The sequence below is a fragment of the Sparus aurata genome, chromosome 7 (genome assembly GCF_900880675.1).
Source record: "Sparus aurata chromosome 7, fSpaAur1.1, whole genome shotgun sequence".
In the NCBI taxonomy this organism is placed as follows: Eukaryota; Metazoa; Chordata; class Actinopteri; order Spariformes; family Sparidae; genus Sparus; species Sparus aurata.
This window is the reverse complement of record NC_044193.1, coordinates 383,661-404,413: the sequence shown is the minus strand read 5'-3', so window position 1 is coordinate 404,413 and position 20,753 is coordinate 383,661. Positions and strand designations below refer to the sequence as shown.

Genomic DNA, 20,753 nt, shown 5'->3' with positions numbered 1-20,753 from the left:
TGGTCATTTTATGAATGTTTCGCTCGTGCGCAGCGGCGTGCAGGGGGAGAACAAAGGTGAGCGTGTCATCTGAACACGCACGAGCTCGTCTTTAATTCGGCTCACAGTTATCAAACAGAGGAGTCACGTGCCACCGCGAAATGCCATCAATTCAAAGTGTGCATGCGGCGGCAGGAAGCGGCTCACGTGTCACTTCAGTTTGAATCAACATTTAATTTGTGACGTTTTGATGTCATCATAATGTTTGATGATGAAGAAACGACGTTTTTATATTTTACATTACGGCTGTCCCCACCCAGAGCCACGTGCCCGCTGCGTGTGTGTGTGTGCGTGTGTGTGTGTGCGTGTGTGTGTGTGCGGGTGTGTGTGTGATGTCCGCTCGTTCTCTGGAATAGTATAAAAGTATATTCACTCTGAGGAGGAACTTGTACTTCTGTATTTCTGTTACTCCACTACATTTATCTGGTTACTTTAGTAACTAGTTACTTCACAGATTACATTTTAAACGAACTGATTTCCTCATCAGTCAGATAAATCAGTGATTGTGACGATCAGCTGACTCAGTTTATACAAACATGTTAAAATATGGATCAGTTACTTTACTGATACTTTGATACTGAACTACATTTAACATCAGATACTCTGAGACTTTTACTTGAGTACTCTTCACACAGGGGACTTTTACTCGAGTACTTTACTGTAAAGGCTGTGAGTCAGCATTGATCACTGATCAGTTTCATGGACTCACAGGTGAAACTTTCTCATCTGTTCACTCGATCAAACTGTTCTGACATCAGTTGGTCATGATGAACTGTGTGTACAACACACACACACGCAAGCATGCTGATATATTGATTGTATTGATTGCACATGTTTTCAGGTGTGTGTGCCTCCTTAGGTGAAAAACAGTCATCGTGTTTTTGTTTACAAACAGCGTCACTTCCATGACGACTGGCCGACTGTTGACAACAGATCATGTGATCTGATCCACTGCTGTTTCCATGGCGATGTAAAGATTTTATACGATCCTGAAGAGAAACAGAAGATATTTCTGTCTGTCTGAACAAAGACAGAAACCAGCCAATCAGAGAGCAGACAGCTGTCACCTGACTCTGGTGGTTGATTGATTATTGATATATTGGGTCTGTGCTGAGCCTTTGTCACCTCTTTATAAAATAATGATCAATAAGAAGCTGAGGTGCGGCACAGAGTATTCACTGGGACGCAGGTGGTGAGGTTCTGACTAACTCCTGGAACAATCAGTACAGACCCATCGGGTTCTTCTGTAATGGAAACGTGGTTCACTGCTCCAGTGAAGCTGTTAGCCAGTGTGCTAACATAATGCTAGCATGACTCAAAGGCAAGACAGTGTGAGGATGTGTGTGAGCTGACGGTCATGTGACTTTCCTCAGATCAATAAGATGATCAGAACAGCTGATCGTCCATGTAACTGTTGCTCTGTCTGAAGTAGAGAGCTGAACGGCCAATGAGATGTGACGGTGTAGGCTACTTCCTGCAGCTGGTGTGTTGCAGCACCACCCTGTGGTAGCGAGAGGACGATGAGCTGATGAGAAGACAGCCTGCAGCCAATCAGAGTCAGGTATTCAGCCAGACCGAGATTCAAAAGTAACTGAATATAAGTTAGGGTTAGGGTCTATAATCAGAGCTGATCACTTCTTCATCAGTGTCAGCGCTGAAACACAAATGGACCCTGATTTGAAACAGTCTGTTTGTCCTCCATCACCTCCTCACAAACATGTTCTGATCCGGTACAGTCGGCTGTGAACAGCAGGATCCTGGTTCTGTGTCCTAAACCTTGTTTCAGGACCGAACTGTGAAGCAGCCCTGCAGTCTACAGGTGAGGCGTTCAGGTGCTGTCAGTCAGGTGTCTGCTGAGGTCTGATGTCACCTGCTGAGGTCTGATGTCACCTGCTGAGGTCTGATGTCACCTGCTGAGGTCTGATGTCACCTGCTGAGGTCTGATGTCACCTGCTGAGGCCTGATGTCACCTGCTGATGTCAGATGTCACCTGCTGAGGTCTGATGTCACCTGCTGAGGTCTGATGTCACCTGCTGAGGCCTGATGTCACCTGCTGAGGTCTGATGTCACCTGCTGAGGTCTGATGTCACCTGCTGAGGTCTGATGTCACCTGCTGAGGTTGATGTCACCTGCTGAGGTCTGATGTCACCTGCTGAGGCCTGATGTCACCTGCTGAGGCCTGATGTCACCTGCTGAGGTCTGATGTCACCTGCTGAGGTCTGATGTCACCTGCTGAGGTCTGATGTCACCTGCTGAGGTTTGATGTCACCTGCTGAGGTCTGATGTCACCTGCTGAGGCCTGATGTCACCTGCTGAGGCCTGATGTCACCTGCTGAGGTCTGATGTCACCTGCTGAGGTCTGATGTCACCTGCTGAGGTCTGATGTCACCTGCTGAGGTCTGATGTCACCTGCTGAGGTCTGATGTCACCTGCTGAGGTCTGATGTCACCTGCTGAGGTCTGATGTCACCTGCTGAGGTCTGATGTCACCTGCTGAGGTCTGATGTCACCTGCTGAGGTCTGATGTCACCTGCTGAGGTCTGATGTCACCTGCTGAGGCCTGATGTCACCTGCTGAGGTCTGATGTCACCTGCTGAGGCCTGATGTCACCTGCTGAGGTCTGATGTCACCTGCTGAGGCCTGATGTCACCTGCTGAGGTCTGATGTCACCTGCTGAGGTCTGATGTCACCTGCTGAGGTCTGATGTCACCTGCTGGCTGGTTGTTTTGTTGCTTGGTTGGTTTGTCAGCAGGATTCCAGAAAAAATACTGGTGGGATTTCCACAAAACTTGGATGGAGGACGGGTCTTGGCCCAGAAAAGATCTCATTAACTCCTGACGCTGATCCACATAAGGAGACATTGTGAGACAGGACATTTCCCATCATTTTGTATTTTTTTTTCATGAGTTTGGATGAAAACCATCAGGTGTATGAAGGCGGCTGTTCTCTATGAGTGAGTACAGAAGAGGACTGTTTGCTGTGGCGGAGGTATGTGCTCTACTGACTGCCTCCTGGTCTGTTGTTCTGAATCTGAACAGTCATGTGATGTTTTGATTAATAATCAATAACCTGCTCACTGATGGAAAAAAGCATATTGACCCTGAATGTAGAAAACACTTCAGTACCCATGAGCCTCAGCAGCTGTTGCTATGGAAACACCTCCATCCAGAGCAGTGACATCACAGTTGCATCATCTTCAGATCAAAAACTGATCAGTTGCACGGCAACAGAGTCTGGAGCTCTCTGATTGGACAGTTTTTACAGCAATGATCCCTGGGACATGAAGTCCTTTAGTCTGTCACCTCTGGAACCTGGACTTGACTCCGCCCACTGAGCTGCTACAACTGTGATGTCACCTGAATGCCACGCACTGTAACACACATACACACACACACACACACACACACACACACACACACAGTGTAACAGACACACGGAGCATCCTGAGGGTTGAAAGGTTATTGGTTGCCTGGTTGGAGCTCTCAGCCAATCAGAAGGCTGTATTCAGAGTTGGGATTTTCTACATTGTTGCCATGCGGAGAATCTGCTGCCTGACCTACATTCATCCTCCACACACACACACACACGCACACACACACGCACACACACACACACACACCACACACACACAGTAACACACACACACACACACACACACACAGTAACACATACACACAGGCAGGTGTAGATGTATGTATCTGTATATGTGTTTGGCTCAAAGGCACAGAGGCAGGAGACTATGTGTGTGTGTGTGTGTGTGTGTGTGTGTGTGTGTGTGTGTGTGTGTGTGTGTGTGTGTGCGTGTGTGTGTGTGTGTGTAATAAGCACCTTCAGTCAGGATGTCTTCTAACACCTGAGCTGTCAGGTTCCTGCAGTCTCTGTGATGCCACACTGTCGGACCAATCAGAGACAGAGGAAATGACGACTGACGTGAATGTTATAGTTTGCCTGTGTGTCACAGACCCGGTCCTCATCATACCTGGTTTTGAGGCCAGAGTCTGCGACCTGGTTTTGAAGAGTTGAAAGATGACTGAATGGATCAGTTTTAATATTCAGCTGTGACCTCCTGCTCACCCCTCTGTACAGCTGTTCTCCGTCCTTCAACCTCCTCTAGTCCCTCGCTCCCCCGATTTATTTTTAATATTTCAGTTTACTCTATGGACAAACACCATAAACACATCTGTGTTGAGCCAATCAGAGAGCAGGATGACGAAACAGCACCAGAGACTGGATCCAGAGACAAACTGAACCCGGATAAAAACCACAGAGGAACAGAACAGCTGGTTGTTACAGTTGTGTTGTTTGTTGTTTGTTGTTGTTGGTGTTGTTGGTAGTGGTGGTGTTGTTGTGTTGTTGTTGTTGTTTTTTGTGTTGTTGTTGAAGTTATGGCGTTGTTTGTTGTTGAGTGGGGTTGTTGGGCTGGTGCAGCCTGCAGTCTCTGCTAAGTTGTGTTGTTGTTGTTTGTTGTTGTTGTTGTAGTTGTGTGTGTGTGTGTGTGTTAGTGATTGTAGTACACTGTCTGACACACACACACACACATACACACACACGGTGAGCCTGATGGGTCTGAACTGGATCCAGTCTGATCCGGATCAGGACTCTGATCCTGATCTCTTTCCCATGATGCTCTCTGTTCTGTTGTGTCTGCTGCTACTGGGGGGAGAAAACAAGAGCAGGGCGAGACACACAAACACACACACACACACACACACACACACACACACACACACACAGGGAGAGAGAACTTCAAATAGTTGATGGTTCGCTTTGATATGAAGGCCTGCAGCTGTGAGTGTGTGAGAGAGACACACATTTTACTGCTCACACTGTGTGAAACGTAGCTGAGGACATTTAGCTGAGTGTGGGCTCACTGCTGCCCTCAGTCTTGCCTCTCAGGTTGCGTGCTGATAGATAGATAGATAGATAGATATACTTTATTGATCCCAAGCTGGGAAATTCCTGTGTAGCAGCAGCATTACACACAGAGACAATAACAACACAATGAAATAAGAGAAACAACCTCGACATATTAAATAGCAATAGAAAAAAGTAATATACAAAAATGTATAAAAAGTGTATAAATAAGCAGAGTGACTGTAATGCAAGATAAAATATAAGGTGCAGTGAACAGAGTGTATAAAACCAAAGTGCGTAGAGACTTTGTGTTATGACCAGAGTGTTAGCTGTTATTATTGTACAGTGTGATGTGTGTGGCAGGAAAGATTTCCTGTATCTGTCCCTGCGACAGCGGAGCTGCAGCAGTCTGTGAGAGAAGGAGCTCCGCTGTCTGTCTACTGTGTGATGGAGAGGCTGCTGATCATTGTCCATGATGGATAACAGTTTATTCAGCGTTCTCCTCTCAACCACGGACTCAAAAGACTCCAACCTGAGACCAAGTACAGAGCCAGCCTTCTATTAGTGTCGCTGGCTCTGATGCTGCTGCTCCAACACACAGCAGCAAAGAAAATGATGCTGGCAACAACAGACCGGTGAAAGATCTCCAACATCTTGCTGCACACGTTGAAGGATCTCAGCTTCCTCAGGAAATAGAGTCTGCTCATCCCCTTCTTGTACACAGCCTCGGTATTAGATTTCCAGTCTGTTGTCGATCACCACTCCCAGGTGTCTGTAGTCCTCGATGCGGGGGTTGTTGGGCTGGTGCAGCCTGCAGTCTCTGCTTAGGGTTAAAAAACTTCAGAGGTCATGATGAACGGACCACAGCTCTCTCTCTGTCTGTCCTCGGCTGCTCTGATTGGTTGGTTCTGACTCAGTCTGTGTTTCCACAGACCAGTTTAACCACACGTCCTCCCAGTCATTAAAATGGTCCGTCATTATCTGTCCCAGTAAACCACATTCAAACACTGGATGTTAGCATGTAGCTTGCTAACACACTGCAGCTTCTTAACATGATGTAGCATGGTAAGTTAATGTAGCATGCTAGCTTCATGGAGCTCTGGAACATCCAGGACATCACTGATGTGAAAACACAGAAACACAAGAAACACATCATCTGTGACATCATCTGTGACATCATCTGTGACATCATCTGTGACATCTGTGACATCACAATATTTAAAACTAATAAAACTTGTTCATTAACATTTACAACATATATATGTGAAAACACGCACTCACACACTCACACACACATACACACACGCACGCACACACACACACACACACACGCACACACACGCACACACACGCACACACACACATGCACACACACGCTGAGGCTTCATCAAGTTGCTGAGAGTGAACAGGATGCAGCCTCTTTCACAATAAGAGCTCAGCAGAGAGACAGCCAGGAAGTGAAGAATAAAATATAAAGATGAAGACAGTTTGTCTTCATGTCCTCTCTTATTGTGTGTGTGTGTGTGTGTGTGTGTGTGATATGATTCTACTACAGCTGATTTATTCTGAAATCCTTCAATCAGAAAGGTCTCGTCACGTTCACACACAGAAACACTGAAGGAAACAAACGACGAGTGCTTTAAGTCTTTAACTCACAAGACAAGTTCATCAGAACCAACTCGAGTGGACCGGACATCTGACTGAATTTCCTGTGGGAGCCTTTTCTTCCTGTACTTTTACTTTGAAGTGGCGTGTTGAACTGTGTGTGTGTGTGTGTGTGTGAGCTGACGGTGCAGACGGAGCAGAGCGTCAGTGTGAACGTGTCGGAGCTGCTTCACTCCTCTGAGCGTCTCCTCTTTGTTCTCTTCTTCTTCTGGATTTAAAGCGTCCTGACGTGTCTTCATGTCTCCATGGAGACACAAAGGACACCTGGCTCCACCTCTGCAGGTATTTCAGCTGCTCGTCTGCTCATGTTTCTTCTACTTTGTTGTTTGTGGGCTGATGGAGAGTAACAATATACAGATGTGAGTTCAGGTGAGTTCAGGTGAGTTCAGGTGAGTTCAGGTGTGTCCAGCAGTGTTCAGGTGTGTCCAGCAGTGTTCAGGTGTGTCCAGCAGTGTTCAGGTGTGTCCAGCAGTGTTCAGGTGTGTCCAGCTGTGCGCAGGTGTGTTAAGGTGTGTTCAGGTGTGTTAAGGTGTGTTCAGGTGTGTCCAGGTGTGTTCAGGTGTGTTAAGGAGGAGTCTTATGAAGCTCTGCACATGTTAGAATATAAAGTCTGATTTGATAAAGCCGTGATTACCTGAAGCACATTGACACCTGAAAGCTTCGTTCATCAGGCCAGCTGGTGTGCGTGTGTGTTTGCGTTCAGGAGGTGTGACACATGTGAAACAGTAGAAGAAGAACAAGCGTCTGAACTGTTTTAGTCTCAGCAGACCTGCAGGTTTGTGGAGTCCTTGGTTCAGATTGGACCCTGGGGACAGGAAGCAGACCTGAACCCAGAGCAGCTGACAGGTCTGGACTGATGTGGTCTTTGCTGGTCTCGGGGTGGATCACTTCAGCCTTTGTGGTTTTAATGTGAAGCTGAGCTCTCACTTCCTGTAATCTCTGACTGGACAACACTGGGCTCATGTGGTGGCTGTGACTCAGGGGTCGAACCAGCATCTTGTCATCAGAACGTTGCTGGTTTGATTCCCCTGGTCTGCATGTGGAAGTGTCCTTGAGCAAGATACTGAACCCCAGACTGCTCCTGATGTGCTGGTCGGCACCATCAGTGTGTGAATGAATTACTGAAAGTCGCTTTGGACAGAAGCGTCTGATAAATGTGAGATTCAGATTCAGAGCTGTTGGACTCTGAGTCTGGTCTCTGCACGAGTATCAGTATTATTCTCTCTCTGTAACATGTGTCTGTCTCTCTCTCTCTCTCTCTCTCTCTCCTGCTCTCGTTTCCTTCTTTTCATTGCTCATTTCCTTCTTCCTGTTTCCTGTTGGGCTCTACTTCCTGTTCTCAGGGACAGTGTCCTGTAGTCAGAGGACATCTTGTTCTCAGAGTTTAGACAAGACAAGACAGGACAGAGAGGACAGACATGACAGACAGGAGACATGACAGACAGGAGACAGGACAGAGAGGACAGACATGACAGACAGGAGACATGACAGACAGGAGACAGGACAGAGAGGACAGACATGACAGACAGGAGACAGGACAGAGAGGACAGACATGACAGACAGGAGACAGGACAGACAGGAGACATGACAGACAGGAGACAGGACAGAGAGGACAGACATGACAGACAGGAGACAGGACAGAGAGGAGACATGGCAGACAGGAGACAGGACAGACAGGACAGAGAGGACAGACAGGACAGAGAGGACAGAGAGGACAGACATGACAGACATGACAGACAGGAGACATGACAGACAGGAGGCAGGACAGAGAGGACAGACATGACAGACAGGACAGACATGACAGAGAGGACAGAGAGGACAGACATGACAGACAGGACAGAGAGGACAGGCATGACAGACAGGAGGCATGACAGACATGACAGACAGGACAGAGAGGACAGACATGACAGACAGGAGACAGGACAGAGAGGACAGACAGGAAAGAGAGGACAGACAGGAGACAGGACAGAGAGGAGACATGACAGACAGGAGACAGGACAGAGAGGACAGACAGGAAAGAGAGGACAGACAGGAGACAGGACAGAGAGGAGACATGACAGACAGGAGACAGGACAGAGAGGACAGACAGGACAGACAGGAGACATGACAGAGAGGACAGACATGACAGACAGGAGACAGGACAGAGAGGACAGACAGGAAAGAGAGGACAGACATGACAGACAGGAGACAGGACAGAGAGGACAGACAGGACAGACAGGAGACATGACAGACAGGAGACAGGACAGGGAGGACAGACAGGAGACAGGACAGACAGGAGACAGGACAGGGAGGACAGACAGGAGACATGACAGACAGGAGACAGGACAGAGAGGACAGACAGGAAAGAGAGGACAGACAGGAGACAGGACAGAGAGGAGACATTACAGACAGGAGACAGGACAGAGAGGACAGAGAGGACAGACAGGACAGACAGGAGACAGGACAGACAGGAGACAGGACAGAGAGGAGACATTACAGACAGGAGACAGGACAGAGAGGACAGAGAGGACAGACATGACAGACATGACAGACAGGAGACAGGACAGACAGGAGACAGGACAGACAGGACAGACAGGAGACATGACAGACAGGAGACAGGACAGGGAGGACAGACAGGAGACATGACAGACAGGAGACAGGACAGAGAGGACAGACAGGAAAGAGAGGACAGACAGGAGACAGGACAGAGAGGAGACATTACAGACAGGAGACAGGACAGAGAGGACAGAGAGGACAGACAGGACAGACAGGAGACAGGACAGAGAGGACAGAGAGGACAGACATGACAGACATGACAGACAGGAGACAGGACAGACAGGAGACAGGACAGACAGGACAGACAGGAGACATGACAGACAGGAGACAGGACAGGGAGGACAGACAGGAGACATGACAGACAGGAGACAGGACAGAGAGGACAGACATGACAGACAGGAGACATGACAGACAGGAGACAGGACAGAGAGGACAGAGAGGACAGACAGGACAGACAGGAGACAGGACAGAGAGGACAGAGAGGACAGAGAGGACAGACATGACAGACATGACAGACAGGAGACAGGACAGACAGGAGACAGGACAGAGAGGACAGACATGACAGACAGGAGACAGGACAGACAGGAGACAGGACAGAGAGGACAGAGAGGACAGACAGGACAGACAGGAGACAGGACAGAGAGGACAGAGAGGACAGAGAGGACAGACATGACAGACATGACAGACAGGAGACAGGACAGACAGGAGACAGGACAGACAGGACAGACAGGAGACATGACAGACAGGAGACAGGACAGGGAGGACAGACAGGACAGACAGGAGACAGGACAGACAGGAGACAGGACAGACAGGAGACAGGACAGACAGGACTAGGGGTGTAACAATACATGTATTTGTATTGAACAGTTTCGGTACAGGACGTTGGGTTCGGTACTGGGCTGTGCACGGGTTAGTTCCCAGAACGGACGTTGTGTCTGTTTAATTCCCGCCTGCAGCTACACGTGCAGCCCGTTTACGTCATCCCTGCTGAAAAAGACAGCATGGACCAGCACCAAAACACAACATATGCTGGTCTTGCTAGTGACTGGTTCCCATCAAGACCAGCATTTGTTGCTGGTTTTAGTGCTGGTCTATGCCGGTTTTTTCGGCAGGGATGGCTAATGCTAGCAAGAAACCAGAGCTTGAAGACCCTCCCTTGTCGCTAAAGTCTCCTGCTTGGGAACACTGCGGCTTCCTGGTTTAATATTGCAACGGAGAAAGACATGTTTCTGGTGTGACAGTTTAACTGGTGTTCATTTTACCAGTGAGGGTCCGAGATGTGCTGGAGGTGTGGTTTGAAAATCTCACCTGTAGAGGGGTCCTCGGCCATGTCCGCTTACCAGGAAAAACATTCCTGCTCATCGATCCAATTCATGCATATGTACCGTATATTCATTTTGAGGTGGCTTGAACACTATTCCACACAGAGATGCCGGACCACTGCAAACCGCTGTTAGACGAGTGCTACAGAGCACACAGTGACAGTGTAGGTGACTGTGACAATGCCGGTCCAAAAAAACGTGACTGTCAATGAATCGTCCAAAAGTGCATATTTCCTTATATCTTCATAATGAAAGCCTGTACTCACTAATAACTCATGGGTGGAGTCATTGTGGACAAGTTAATCATTCTGGTAAAAAATAAGAAGGTTGAGTAAAACTGAACAGGGCTACATGCTGCAACTGTTAGTGCTGCACTTTACTTTTAGAAAAGTTTTGCTAAAAGCCTTTAACAAGCTGTGAGGAATTTATTTTTATATTTCATGTATTTTTTGTTTATGAATATTTTATTCATTGGAAAGCTTATTTTGTATATATTTTGTTTAATTGAAAATAATTTATTGAACTTATTACCAGGCAGCACTTTACAGTATACAACTTTTTAAATTTTATTTTCATATTTTGTAAAAAGTTACAATAAATTGTTGGTTTACAAAAGTTCAGAATACACAACAAGCACATTTATGTTTTGCATTTTGTTCCCATACTGTACCAAAAATGAACTGAACCGTGACCTCAAAACTGAGGTACGTATCGAACCGTGATTTTTGTGTATCGTTACACCCAGGGCTGTAAACTAGCGGTCGCCACTCGCCAAATGTGACTAAAATATTCCCCTGGTGACTTAATTTTGGAGGGATACATGCCACGGGGCGGGTACATGTTTGTCCCGATGGTCGTGCTCTTGCAATAAATTATGCATGATATAGCAAAACATTGTAGTAGCTGTAAAGTGATAAATTATGACGGTAGCAAACGTTGGTGCTAAACCGGATACTTGTTGTGTGTCGCACTGAAGTAGCTCCCCCGACGTCACCGCTGTAGAAAATAGTTCCCCTCAGAAGCAACATAGCGTGCGCGTCACCGCTCTGTAAAAGTTTGGCGCAGTGACTGTGAGTCGAGTGCAGCGATGACGACACCGCTAACTCATGAGCTGAGGGAAGTTGTACTTAAGTTGCGCATAATTTCTAAACGACTTCCTTCAATTAGGTTTCAGTTTGATAATCAAGTGGCTTAATATGAGAACAGTTGTCACGTCACAAAACGTGTAAAACCATCAAATCCAGTGTAAATGTTATTATGGTACAGTCGCCACTGACAAGTCTCTTACAGAGCCTGATAGTTAATTAATGAGTGTTTCCTTTGTCAAAGTTTTGCACTGTTCAAGTTTTCAATTTGCAATGTTATGAAATTTAATTAATAATATTAAAATGTATTTCTAAATAATACTTTGGCCTCTTTTCTAAGCATGTATTGTTATATAATACTGTTATCTCCATGAAAAGTACTGAAACAGATATATGCAACAAAAAGAGGCAATTTATTATTTGGCCAGTAAAAAATTGACTTGGCCGGTAGATTCTTTCATCTACCGGTCCCCTCGGCAGGTGAGCCAAAAAGTTAGTTTACAGCCCTGGTTACACCCCCTAGACAGGATAGGACAGACAGGACAGACAGGACAGATCTGATGTTAATTGTTGTTTTAAAGTTGTGAACCTGAATGAATGTTTGAACAACAAATTATGAAATATTAAGTATGAAGTTTAGTTTGGACTGTGAGGGACATCAGGCAGCAGATAAACTGTAGCAGCATGCTGGGATGTGACATAATGATGTCATGCAGCCAATCACAGCGCAGGATCTCACCTGTACATCCTGTGTCACACCTGAGATCACACACATTTACATTTACATTTACATTTAGCAGACGCTTTTGTCCAAAGCAACTTACAATAAGTACATTAGTCGTCAGCGCCGGCTCTGAGTAATTTGGCGCCCTAGGCAAGATCTTAGCCGGCCCCCCCCTGCATCGCAGTTAATTTCACAATCAATGTTCATAAACTCACACAGACACTGCATGTATGTATTCAAGATTTTATTTCTTTTAAGTCAAAACTATCTCACCAAATAAAAACGCAAACATATTATCTGTCAGCCTCAGAGTGCCGTCTCTCTCTTATCTATTGTCAGCCGCTTTGCAAAACGACCTCCATCTCCTCCATGTTGCCATGTGGGTATTGTGCTCCGGGCTGTCCTCATGAACCTTCAGCTACTGGCTTGCATTGTTCCGGTCCTTTAGTCCTTCCTTATTAAGTCTGTATTCTTTTGGAGGAAACATTTAGCAGCAGAAGCCGTGCGAGCTATCATTTCTGTTTGAGTAGATCAGCCAGCTTCTTTTGATTGTTTCAGCATTGACTAAGACTCTGGTACAAAAGTCATGTTGACACTCTCCCATCTTCGTTTTTGGGAAATGTGTAACTGCTTTTTATTTGAAGTTGTGTTGCTGTAGGTTTATATAATATTTAGAAATAATATTAGTAATGGCACTGGTATATGTATGTATCAGTGGCGGCTGGTGACTGAAAAAATTGTGGAGGACAGGAGGAAAACCAGTCCACGGTGTCATGTTATTTTATACAAGTCAACTACTTATCCCTACTTTCTTATATTCAGTGAAAATTAAGCAATAACACAATGACTTACAAGACTTCTTTAAAAAGCATTTTATTAAATGGCTAATACCCTACCGGGACTCGTTCCCCGGTCTCCTGCGTGGCAGGTGACTGCTCTATCCACTGCGTTAACGTTACGTCCACTATCAGGACGAACGAAACGAAAACTATGAATTATCTTTCTGACTGCTTTGCTCTGATTTCTCCAGACAGTTTTTTTTCTTTCAGAAATGTGCCTATATTTCCTTTAAAACCGATTCCAATATCGCTGAAAACTCCATATTTCTTGTCCGAGCATGGCTGGCAGTGAAAGCTGTGAAACACATAACAGTATTTTTTGTTTACGGTTGTATAAATGTGAGAATTAAATTTGGGAACTGTTATTGGACCAACCTGCTGTCAATCTTGTATTGTAGTTGCTGATTGGTAAGGGAGGACGTCCTCCCTTAGCGCGTCAAATTACGTGTCTTAGCCAATCATAGATCAGCATGGAAAAATCCTGAATGCACTGAGTGAATGGAAGGAGATCCCTCCCACGGAGGACAGAAGCCCTCCGTCCTCCTCTAGCCCCCACCTTCCTGCTCCCTGCTGTATGTATATATATATATACACACATGTGTATATATATATATATAATATAGCTTTTTATTCTGTTAACTTAAATGTAAGCACAAGTTAATGACTTCACCTTAATCTATACTTAGATCAAGACATACTAAGTATTAGTACTTGTAATTTAACAAGTTTTAGCCAGAAATTAGCCATTTATTACCACACATACCAACAGCTTAACAGACAGGACATCTCTCCCAGAAAACACCCCTTCACTCACGGTGCCAACATTTTTATCATCTTTGTTAGCTCGACACAATTTAACCACAGAACAAGGATGAGAATTAACCTGCAACCGTCTTACACATCATCTTATTCACAACCACATTCACGAACCATAATTACACCAACAACAACAGAATACCCAAGAGTCTTTGCGCCACAGTCCACAAGGGGCGTTACAAGTATAAGCTTTAGCATTAATGTACTTAGTCTTAGACTATTCTTTATACTTTTCAGTATAAGCCAAGTATACTTCACTATACTTTTCTTAAGTATATATAATATAGTATATAAAAAGTACACTTCAAGTATACTGCCTCAGTTTTAGTATAAAATAAGTATACTCGTTGTACACTTTTTACTACTACTACTACTTTTTGCTAAGGGTTGTTAAGAAACATTAAAACTGACTTGGAGTTGTTAATTTTGTATCCAGAGAACCCCCCAAAATGTTAAATTATTCTCATTAGATTGGAATACTATGTTTGAAAATTGTCAGGAATAATATAATATCATCTGCATATAAAGAAATGTGATGATCCATCCCCCCAATTGTAATGCCTGATAATCCTGTAAGTGCTCTCACAGCCGTGGCTCGAGGTTCAGTTGCCAGCGTGAACAGCAGAGGAGACGAGGAGCGACCGTGTCGGGTGGATCTCTGTAAACTAAAGGGTTCCAGATGGTGTTGATGGCTTTTTACAAAACCCCGTTTTTCATCACGAATCAACTGACATTTATCTAATCTTCTAGAAACAATTGCAAAGTATTTTTGTGTCACATCCCATTAAACTAATTGGTCTGTAAGACGAGCCTTCAGTTGGGGGTTTATATGGTTTTAGTATTAAGGTTATTATAGATGAATGAATCTGGGAGCGTTCCTTCAATAAATGATTCTTCATATATATCCAGAAGTGGCCATACAAGTTGTTTTTTAAATGTACTACTACTGGCAACCCATCCGGTCCGGCTGCTTTATCACTATTAATATCTCCTATAGCTTCACAAAGGTCTTTTGTTGTTATTGAACTATCTAGAGTTATTTTTTCGTCGTCTGATATAGTTGGAAATCACAACTGGTAGAGAAACATATTCTGAGGTTTTCTATCTCCTGTATATTCTGATTTACACTTCATAAAAGTCTCTGAATTGATTATTTATCTCTAATGGATCCATAGTTAAGTTGCCAGATATTGACTTTATACTACGCATTGTTCTTTATCCTTCAGGCCAGTAGTTTACCTGCTCTTTCCTGTGTTCATTATGTTTGTTTAGTCCACAGTAGACTTTTAGCCACTTACACACACACAAACCCCTCCCATACACACACACACAGTGTTTCGAACAGTCCAGAACATTTCCCCAGTTGAAATGAATACCCTTCTCCTTGAGTAGAAATTTTGAGGGATACTGATCCACAACATTTGAGTATTAACTTGTTTGGCCTCAATGCCACATGACTCAAACAAAAGAAGACCTCTAGGAGAAATCAAAAGCCTAACTAGTGGGGCCTTATCAACATGAGGAGTTGCAGAACAAAGGAGCAGGACCAAAGTCCAAAAGGTGTGAAAAACTGTAACTCAAGGTATGACCCGCCCCCAAAACTTTCACCCGGTCCCTATTGGCTGTGAGCCAGGAAAGTCCGCCAGGATCGCAATGACGTCACTCCAAGTTTAAAGGTCAGGAGACCCCAAATCACGTCGCATTTCCAGGTATCGTTAAGTTGTGGAGAGACTCCGGTTTCATGCAGCAGCTGCCGTAAGGGTGTAACTTTGAGAAACGTCTTTCATTTAGCGTGAGCTAAGCTTCAGTTCCCTCCTCACTGGACGAGACAGAGACTGTTTTTGTTTTACTTTCATTTTTGTTCCAATATTCGTCATTATTGTTTTGGATCCATAGAGGAATGCTGCACAACCCAGTCGTTCCTCACCGCCTGCAGAAGGAAGAGATTATCTTCAGAAGGAGACAGAAGGTCCCTTCATCAGGTCGACTCACAGCGTGTAGTAATCTCCTTGGGTCGACACATTCACTGCCACCATTTTTGAATCCCAGGTCTATGATTCAGTTGAATCTGAGTCATCACCTCGGGATCCGTGTTCTTGCGAGACTTCACCAAGTCACGTTCGGCGTTTCCTGTTGTCTGTCCGACAAGATTTCCGGAGTCACGGCCACTAGTTTGTAGACCGGTGAACGTGACTTCCAAAGCCATGTTCGGCCATCTTTGTAGGACTCCCTACAAAGGAGCTGGTCATTGACTTTGGGAGGTCCAGACCAAGACCGGTCCTGCTAGAGGGAGCTGAGGTGGAGGCTGTGCAGTCATACAAATACCTCGGGCTGTGGCTGGATAATAAACTGGACTGGACAACACACACCAGCCACCTGTACAGGAAGACACAAAGCAGGTTGTACTTCCTGAGGAGACTGCGGTCTTTCAACATCTGCAGCAAACTGCTGTGGATGTTTTACCAGTCTGTGGTTACCAGTGTCCTCTTCTACACTGTGGTGTGCTGGGGGGGCAGCATATCCAAGAAGGACACCTCCAGACTGGATAAACTGATCAGGCGGGCCGGCTCTGTGGTCGGCATGAAGCTGGACTCACTGGTGACGGTGGCAGAGAGGAGGACACTGGACAAACTGCTGGACATTATTGACAATGCCAGCCACCCCCTGCACACCGTCAGCAGCAACCAGAGGAGCCTGTTCAGTGGAAGGCTGCTCCTTCCCAAGTGAAGGACCAACAGACTCAAGAACTCCTTTGTCCCTCATGCCATCACACTCTACAACTGCTCACTCGGGGGGAGGAGGAAATAGGGTAAAGAGGACAGAAGGGAAGGGAAGGAGTGGTAGCACTGTGCAACTTAAGGTCAATGATTTAATTTAACTGCTAATTTCTGCTAATGTCAGTTATCCACGGTATAAAAACACAATGCCATATACAGTCCTATATTTATCTTTATTTATATATATTCATCCTCTATACAGTTCTCTACATTTATCTATTTATGTGTTTTTTTATTTTTATTATCCGTGAATTTTATTATCTTACTTTTATTCTTATCTCTACTTTATATATTATATACATATAGTTAAGAGTTTAATGTTTACTGTTTATTTATTGTCTACTTTCTATATTTTAGCTAAGAATTTATTGTTTTACTGTCTATTGTTTACGTTCTATATGTAGCTTTATACCTCTTTTCCTACCCGTAAGCTGCTGGAAATCCAATCTAATTTCCTTGCGGGAGTCATCCCAAAAGGATTAATAAAGAGAAGTCTGAGTCTAATATTGATCATTTGATTAATTCCAGGCTTTGAGACTAAAGGTATATCATTTGGTTATTGATCCCTGATTTCAGGGTGGTGCCCCGTGTTCATTAATGAATCATAGTTACCTACGTTTCATTAATTAACTATATTAATTGTATTAATTAATGATAATATTTTAATTAATAATCAGTAATCAATATCGATTCCCAACAAACTAGTCAGTGTAACTTAACCCTGTCAATCATGCACTTTCAACTTGATAAAGGAATTTCTCCCGTTCAGAGTGTAAGACTTTACAATAACCACTGGTCTAATAAACACCAACGAAGTATGTAAATAAACTCAACCTAGTAATCATAGGTGTACCTGCTGAGCAGAATGATATTTCAATAGCATGTTTATAATACACACACACACACACACACACACACACACACACACACACAGTAGCTTAGCTCACAACATCAAATCTTACTTCAAATTATTTGGACTCCTGGACTGCTTATCTTGCTGGTCAGCTGTTTCTCCAGTGTAAACAACTCTCAGCAGCGCATCATCTTGTCTCCATGGATCACATGCCAGTGGGGATCATGCTGACTGTAGGATGATCTTGTAAATCTTTTCAGCTTCCTGCGGCGTCATGTAGCACTCTCAGCCTTCAGGGGTTGTTCTGGAATCAACAAACAGCTTGTTACTGTGTTGAATCCCCGTCGGATCCGTGCAGGCAGATCCTGCGCGAATTATATCTTGACCCCCTCGTGTATTTTGTCTCGCCACCTTGATTCACGATAGACAAACTCCTTCTGAAACTTTAAGAAGCGGATGTGAATCGCTGTGCTTTGGTTCGGCTTCCCCAACTAGCGTGCGATGAACCCGCTCCAAGGTGAACGATCTTTCAGGAGCTAGCCCCAGCCGTCGTGTCAGCACGCCATTGTCAAAGTCGGAAAGTGTTTGTTGGCTCTCGACGCCCTCTTGTATATCAATGAGCCGGAGATTCTTTCTTCTGCCCCGGTTCTCCAAGTCATCTGTTTCTGATTCAAGATAGGCAATTTGCTAGTGCTGCTTCTGTTTTTTTAAGTGCGTTTTCTGCCTCATGTATGCGGCTCTCAGCTTCCTCGATACACTTTGTATGGGAGGAAACATCTCTCTTTACATCTGTCACCTTCCATTCCAGTGCAGCCGTCGAGTTCACCATATCTGTCAGACGGGAGTCAAAATTGTCCAACTTTTGTCTGAAGTCTGCTCGGAGTGATTTGAGCTCGGCTATATTAGCCATGTTGCTAGCTTCTGTTGGTGGAGAGGTTGTTGTCTACTTTTGCGTCCTTGAGTAAAAATATCACACTGTTTGTTTGCCATAGGCTTTGGCATATCAACGCTGAGGTTTGTTTCAAGAAGTTATCAGTATATATTAGGGTTTTTGATTAAATTGTGCTCGGAGCCCCCTCGCTAAGCTGCCATCTTGGTCTTGTTCATGTGACCTCCCCCAGCCGGCCCGCTGATGTAGCAGAGTGCAGTGCTCTCTCTGGGCCGTGTGGTCTGACCAGGGTTTGGAGGTAGACGGTGCAGTTCTGTTGATGGCCTGGAAGGCCAGAACCATCGTCTGGAATCACGCGCTGCAGCATGGGGGGTAAAGAGAGGAACAGATGGTGTCGCCAGCATAACAGTGATCAGAGAATCCATGTGATGTGACTGCAGAGCCTAGTGATCTAGTGTTAGTGGAAACAGAACTGGTCCTGATACTGAACCTGAGGATTTGGTGGTTGACTGTCAAACACAGAAGATAAGTCGAGGAGAATGAGGACTGACGAGTTGGACGAGGTTCTGGAGGCACCGAGCGACTCAGTCACTGTGAGGAGGTCTCAGTGGAGTGAGCGGTCCTGAAGCCTGACTGATTTGGGTCAAGGAGGTTCCAGTGGTTTAGAGAGGAATGAAAGAAGAGATACAGGTCTGTAGTTTCAGATGTCAGCTGAGTCCAGGGTGGGTTTCTGTAGGAGCGGCTTTACTGTGGCTGTCTGGAGGAGCTGGAGGCCTGAAGTGAGGGAGGAGCTGATCAGAGAGGTGAGGAATTGCAGGATGTCATGAGAGATGTTCTGGAGAAGGGAGGAGGGAATCGGGTCCAGGGAACAGGTGGAGGCCCGGTTAGACATCACTAATGTGAGAACATCTTCAGAGGAGAGAGGACTGAAGCAGGTGAGGCCATCAGAGGTGAGGGTCGGAGGAGTTGCAAAGTCATCAGCAGGGAGGGAGGAAGGAGGGGGAGGCAGGGGGAGGAGGGGTGAGGAGAGAAGACAATAAGAAGAATAGTTTCCTGGAGTTGGAGGCAGAGGAGGTGATCTCTGACAGGTAGAAGGCAGATTTGTCTGCTGATACCGTCGAGGTGAAGTCAGAGAGGAGGTGGTGGCAGTGAGCAACATCATCAGGATGATTCTCTCTGCTGCTCGTAGCTCCGATCTGTTGGTTCTCCGAGATTCAGACAGCCGTGGAGGAGGAGAGATGATCAGCTGGTCGGGAGGAGGGAGGACAGAGAAGGAGGAGGAGAGGGAGGATAACAGAGTGGGGGAGGCTTCCTCTGTGGACATTAGAGAGAACACACACACACTCAGTTTGCCCTCTTCCAATGAGTGACCTGTGACATCATTACATCTGTTCTATGATTGATCAGTGACTGCATTGATTGGTTCAGTTCAGACGCTGTGACTGTTGATGACTGTGTCACATCTTGTTGTTCCTGACTTCTGATTGGCTGTCACTCTGAACTCTTCTTCTTCTCTTCTTCTCTTTGCAGGTCAGAGGTGCTGAAGACTGTTTAACTCCCTCTGCAGGCCGACCTGGGAACTACAGCTACACTGCCTGCTAACTGCTAACAGCTAACTGCTAACCAACACAGCAGCTGACAGGTGGAGCTGTGCTGTGGTGATGCTCAGGCTGCTGGATGGCCACAGGAGTGAACTACTGGAGCTCTTATGAACCCAGTTACAAGGTGAGTGAGTGATTGTGTATGAACTGAAAGCTGGATCAGTGCTGATTACAGAGAAGTTCACCAACAGAACAAAATCAACTCACTTCTGATCAATAATCAATCATTCAAACCAAATTTCTGATAGTAATCTGAAGTCTCGTCATCATCAGGACGTCCTTCATGTGTTCACCTGAGGCCACCTGATGATCATCACGTGATGACGTCATCATGTGGGCGGGGACAATAAAGTTTGAACTGAATTGAATATGTGGTGCAGGTGAGTGAGTGTGTGTGGGGCAGCGAACAGGAGTCGAGCAGCGAGGAGGGAGGAGGCGGAGTCACATGGGAGGCACAAGCCATGGAGGTCAAAGGTCAACTCATCTCAGCACCTGGTGAGGTCAAACAACAACAGTGACAACAAATAACAACAAATAACACAACATCAAACAATAACATGGAGACATGTTCACCATGATGTCTTACTCTGTGTGTGTGTGTGTGCGTGTGTGTGTGTGTGTGCAGACCCTCTCACCTGTCCGGACAGGAAGCGGAGGGAGCGAATGGCAGAGCTGCAGGAGAGGAGGCGGGGCCTGCAGGCGCTGCTCAGCACTCGATTGGCTGAGCTGAGATGCGTCTGTCTGCAGGAGGCGGT

The 20,753-nt window shown here is 45.6% G+C and overlaps 1 protein-coding gene across 2 annotated transcripts in view; it reads left to right on the top strand.

Annotated features, from left to right (window-relative positions):
- Window positions 1-6,680: 6,680 nt before the first annotated feature.
- Window positions 6,681-20,753, top strand: part of LOC115584694 (FERM domain-containing protein 4B-like) — a 21,649-nt gene continuing 7,576 nt past the window's right edge. Inside the window, exons 1-4 of one of the 2 annotated variants that reach the window (XM_030422299.1) lie at window positions 6,681-6,839; window positions 19,928-20,122; window positions 20,379-20,493; window positions 20,624-20,751. In XM_030422299.1, coding sequence (XP_030278159.1) covers window positions 20,075-20,122; window positions 20,379-20,493; window positions 20,624-20,751 — 291 coding nt within the window. In that variant the 5' untranslated portion in view covers window positions 6,681-6,839; window positions 19,928-20,074. Of the gene's footprint in view, window positions 6,840-19,927; window positions 20,123-20,271; window positions 20,494-20,623; window positions 20,752-20,753 lie in introns of both variants that reach the window. The other variant, XM_030422300.1, reaches the window with a different exon arrangement.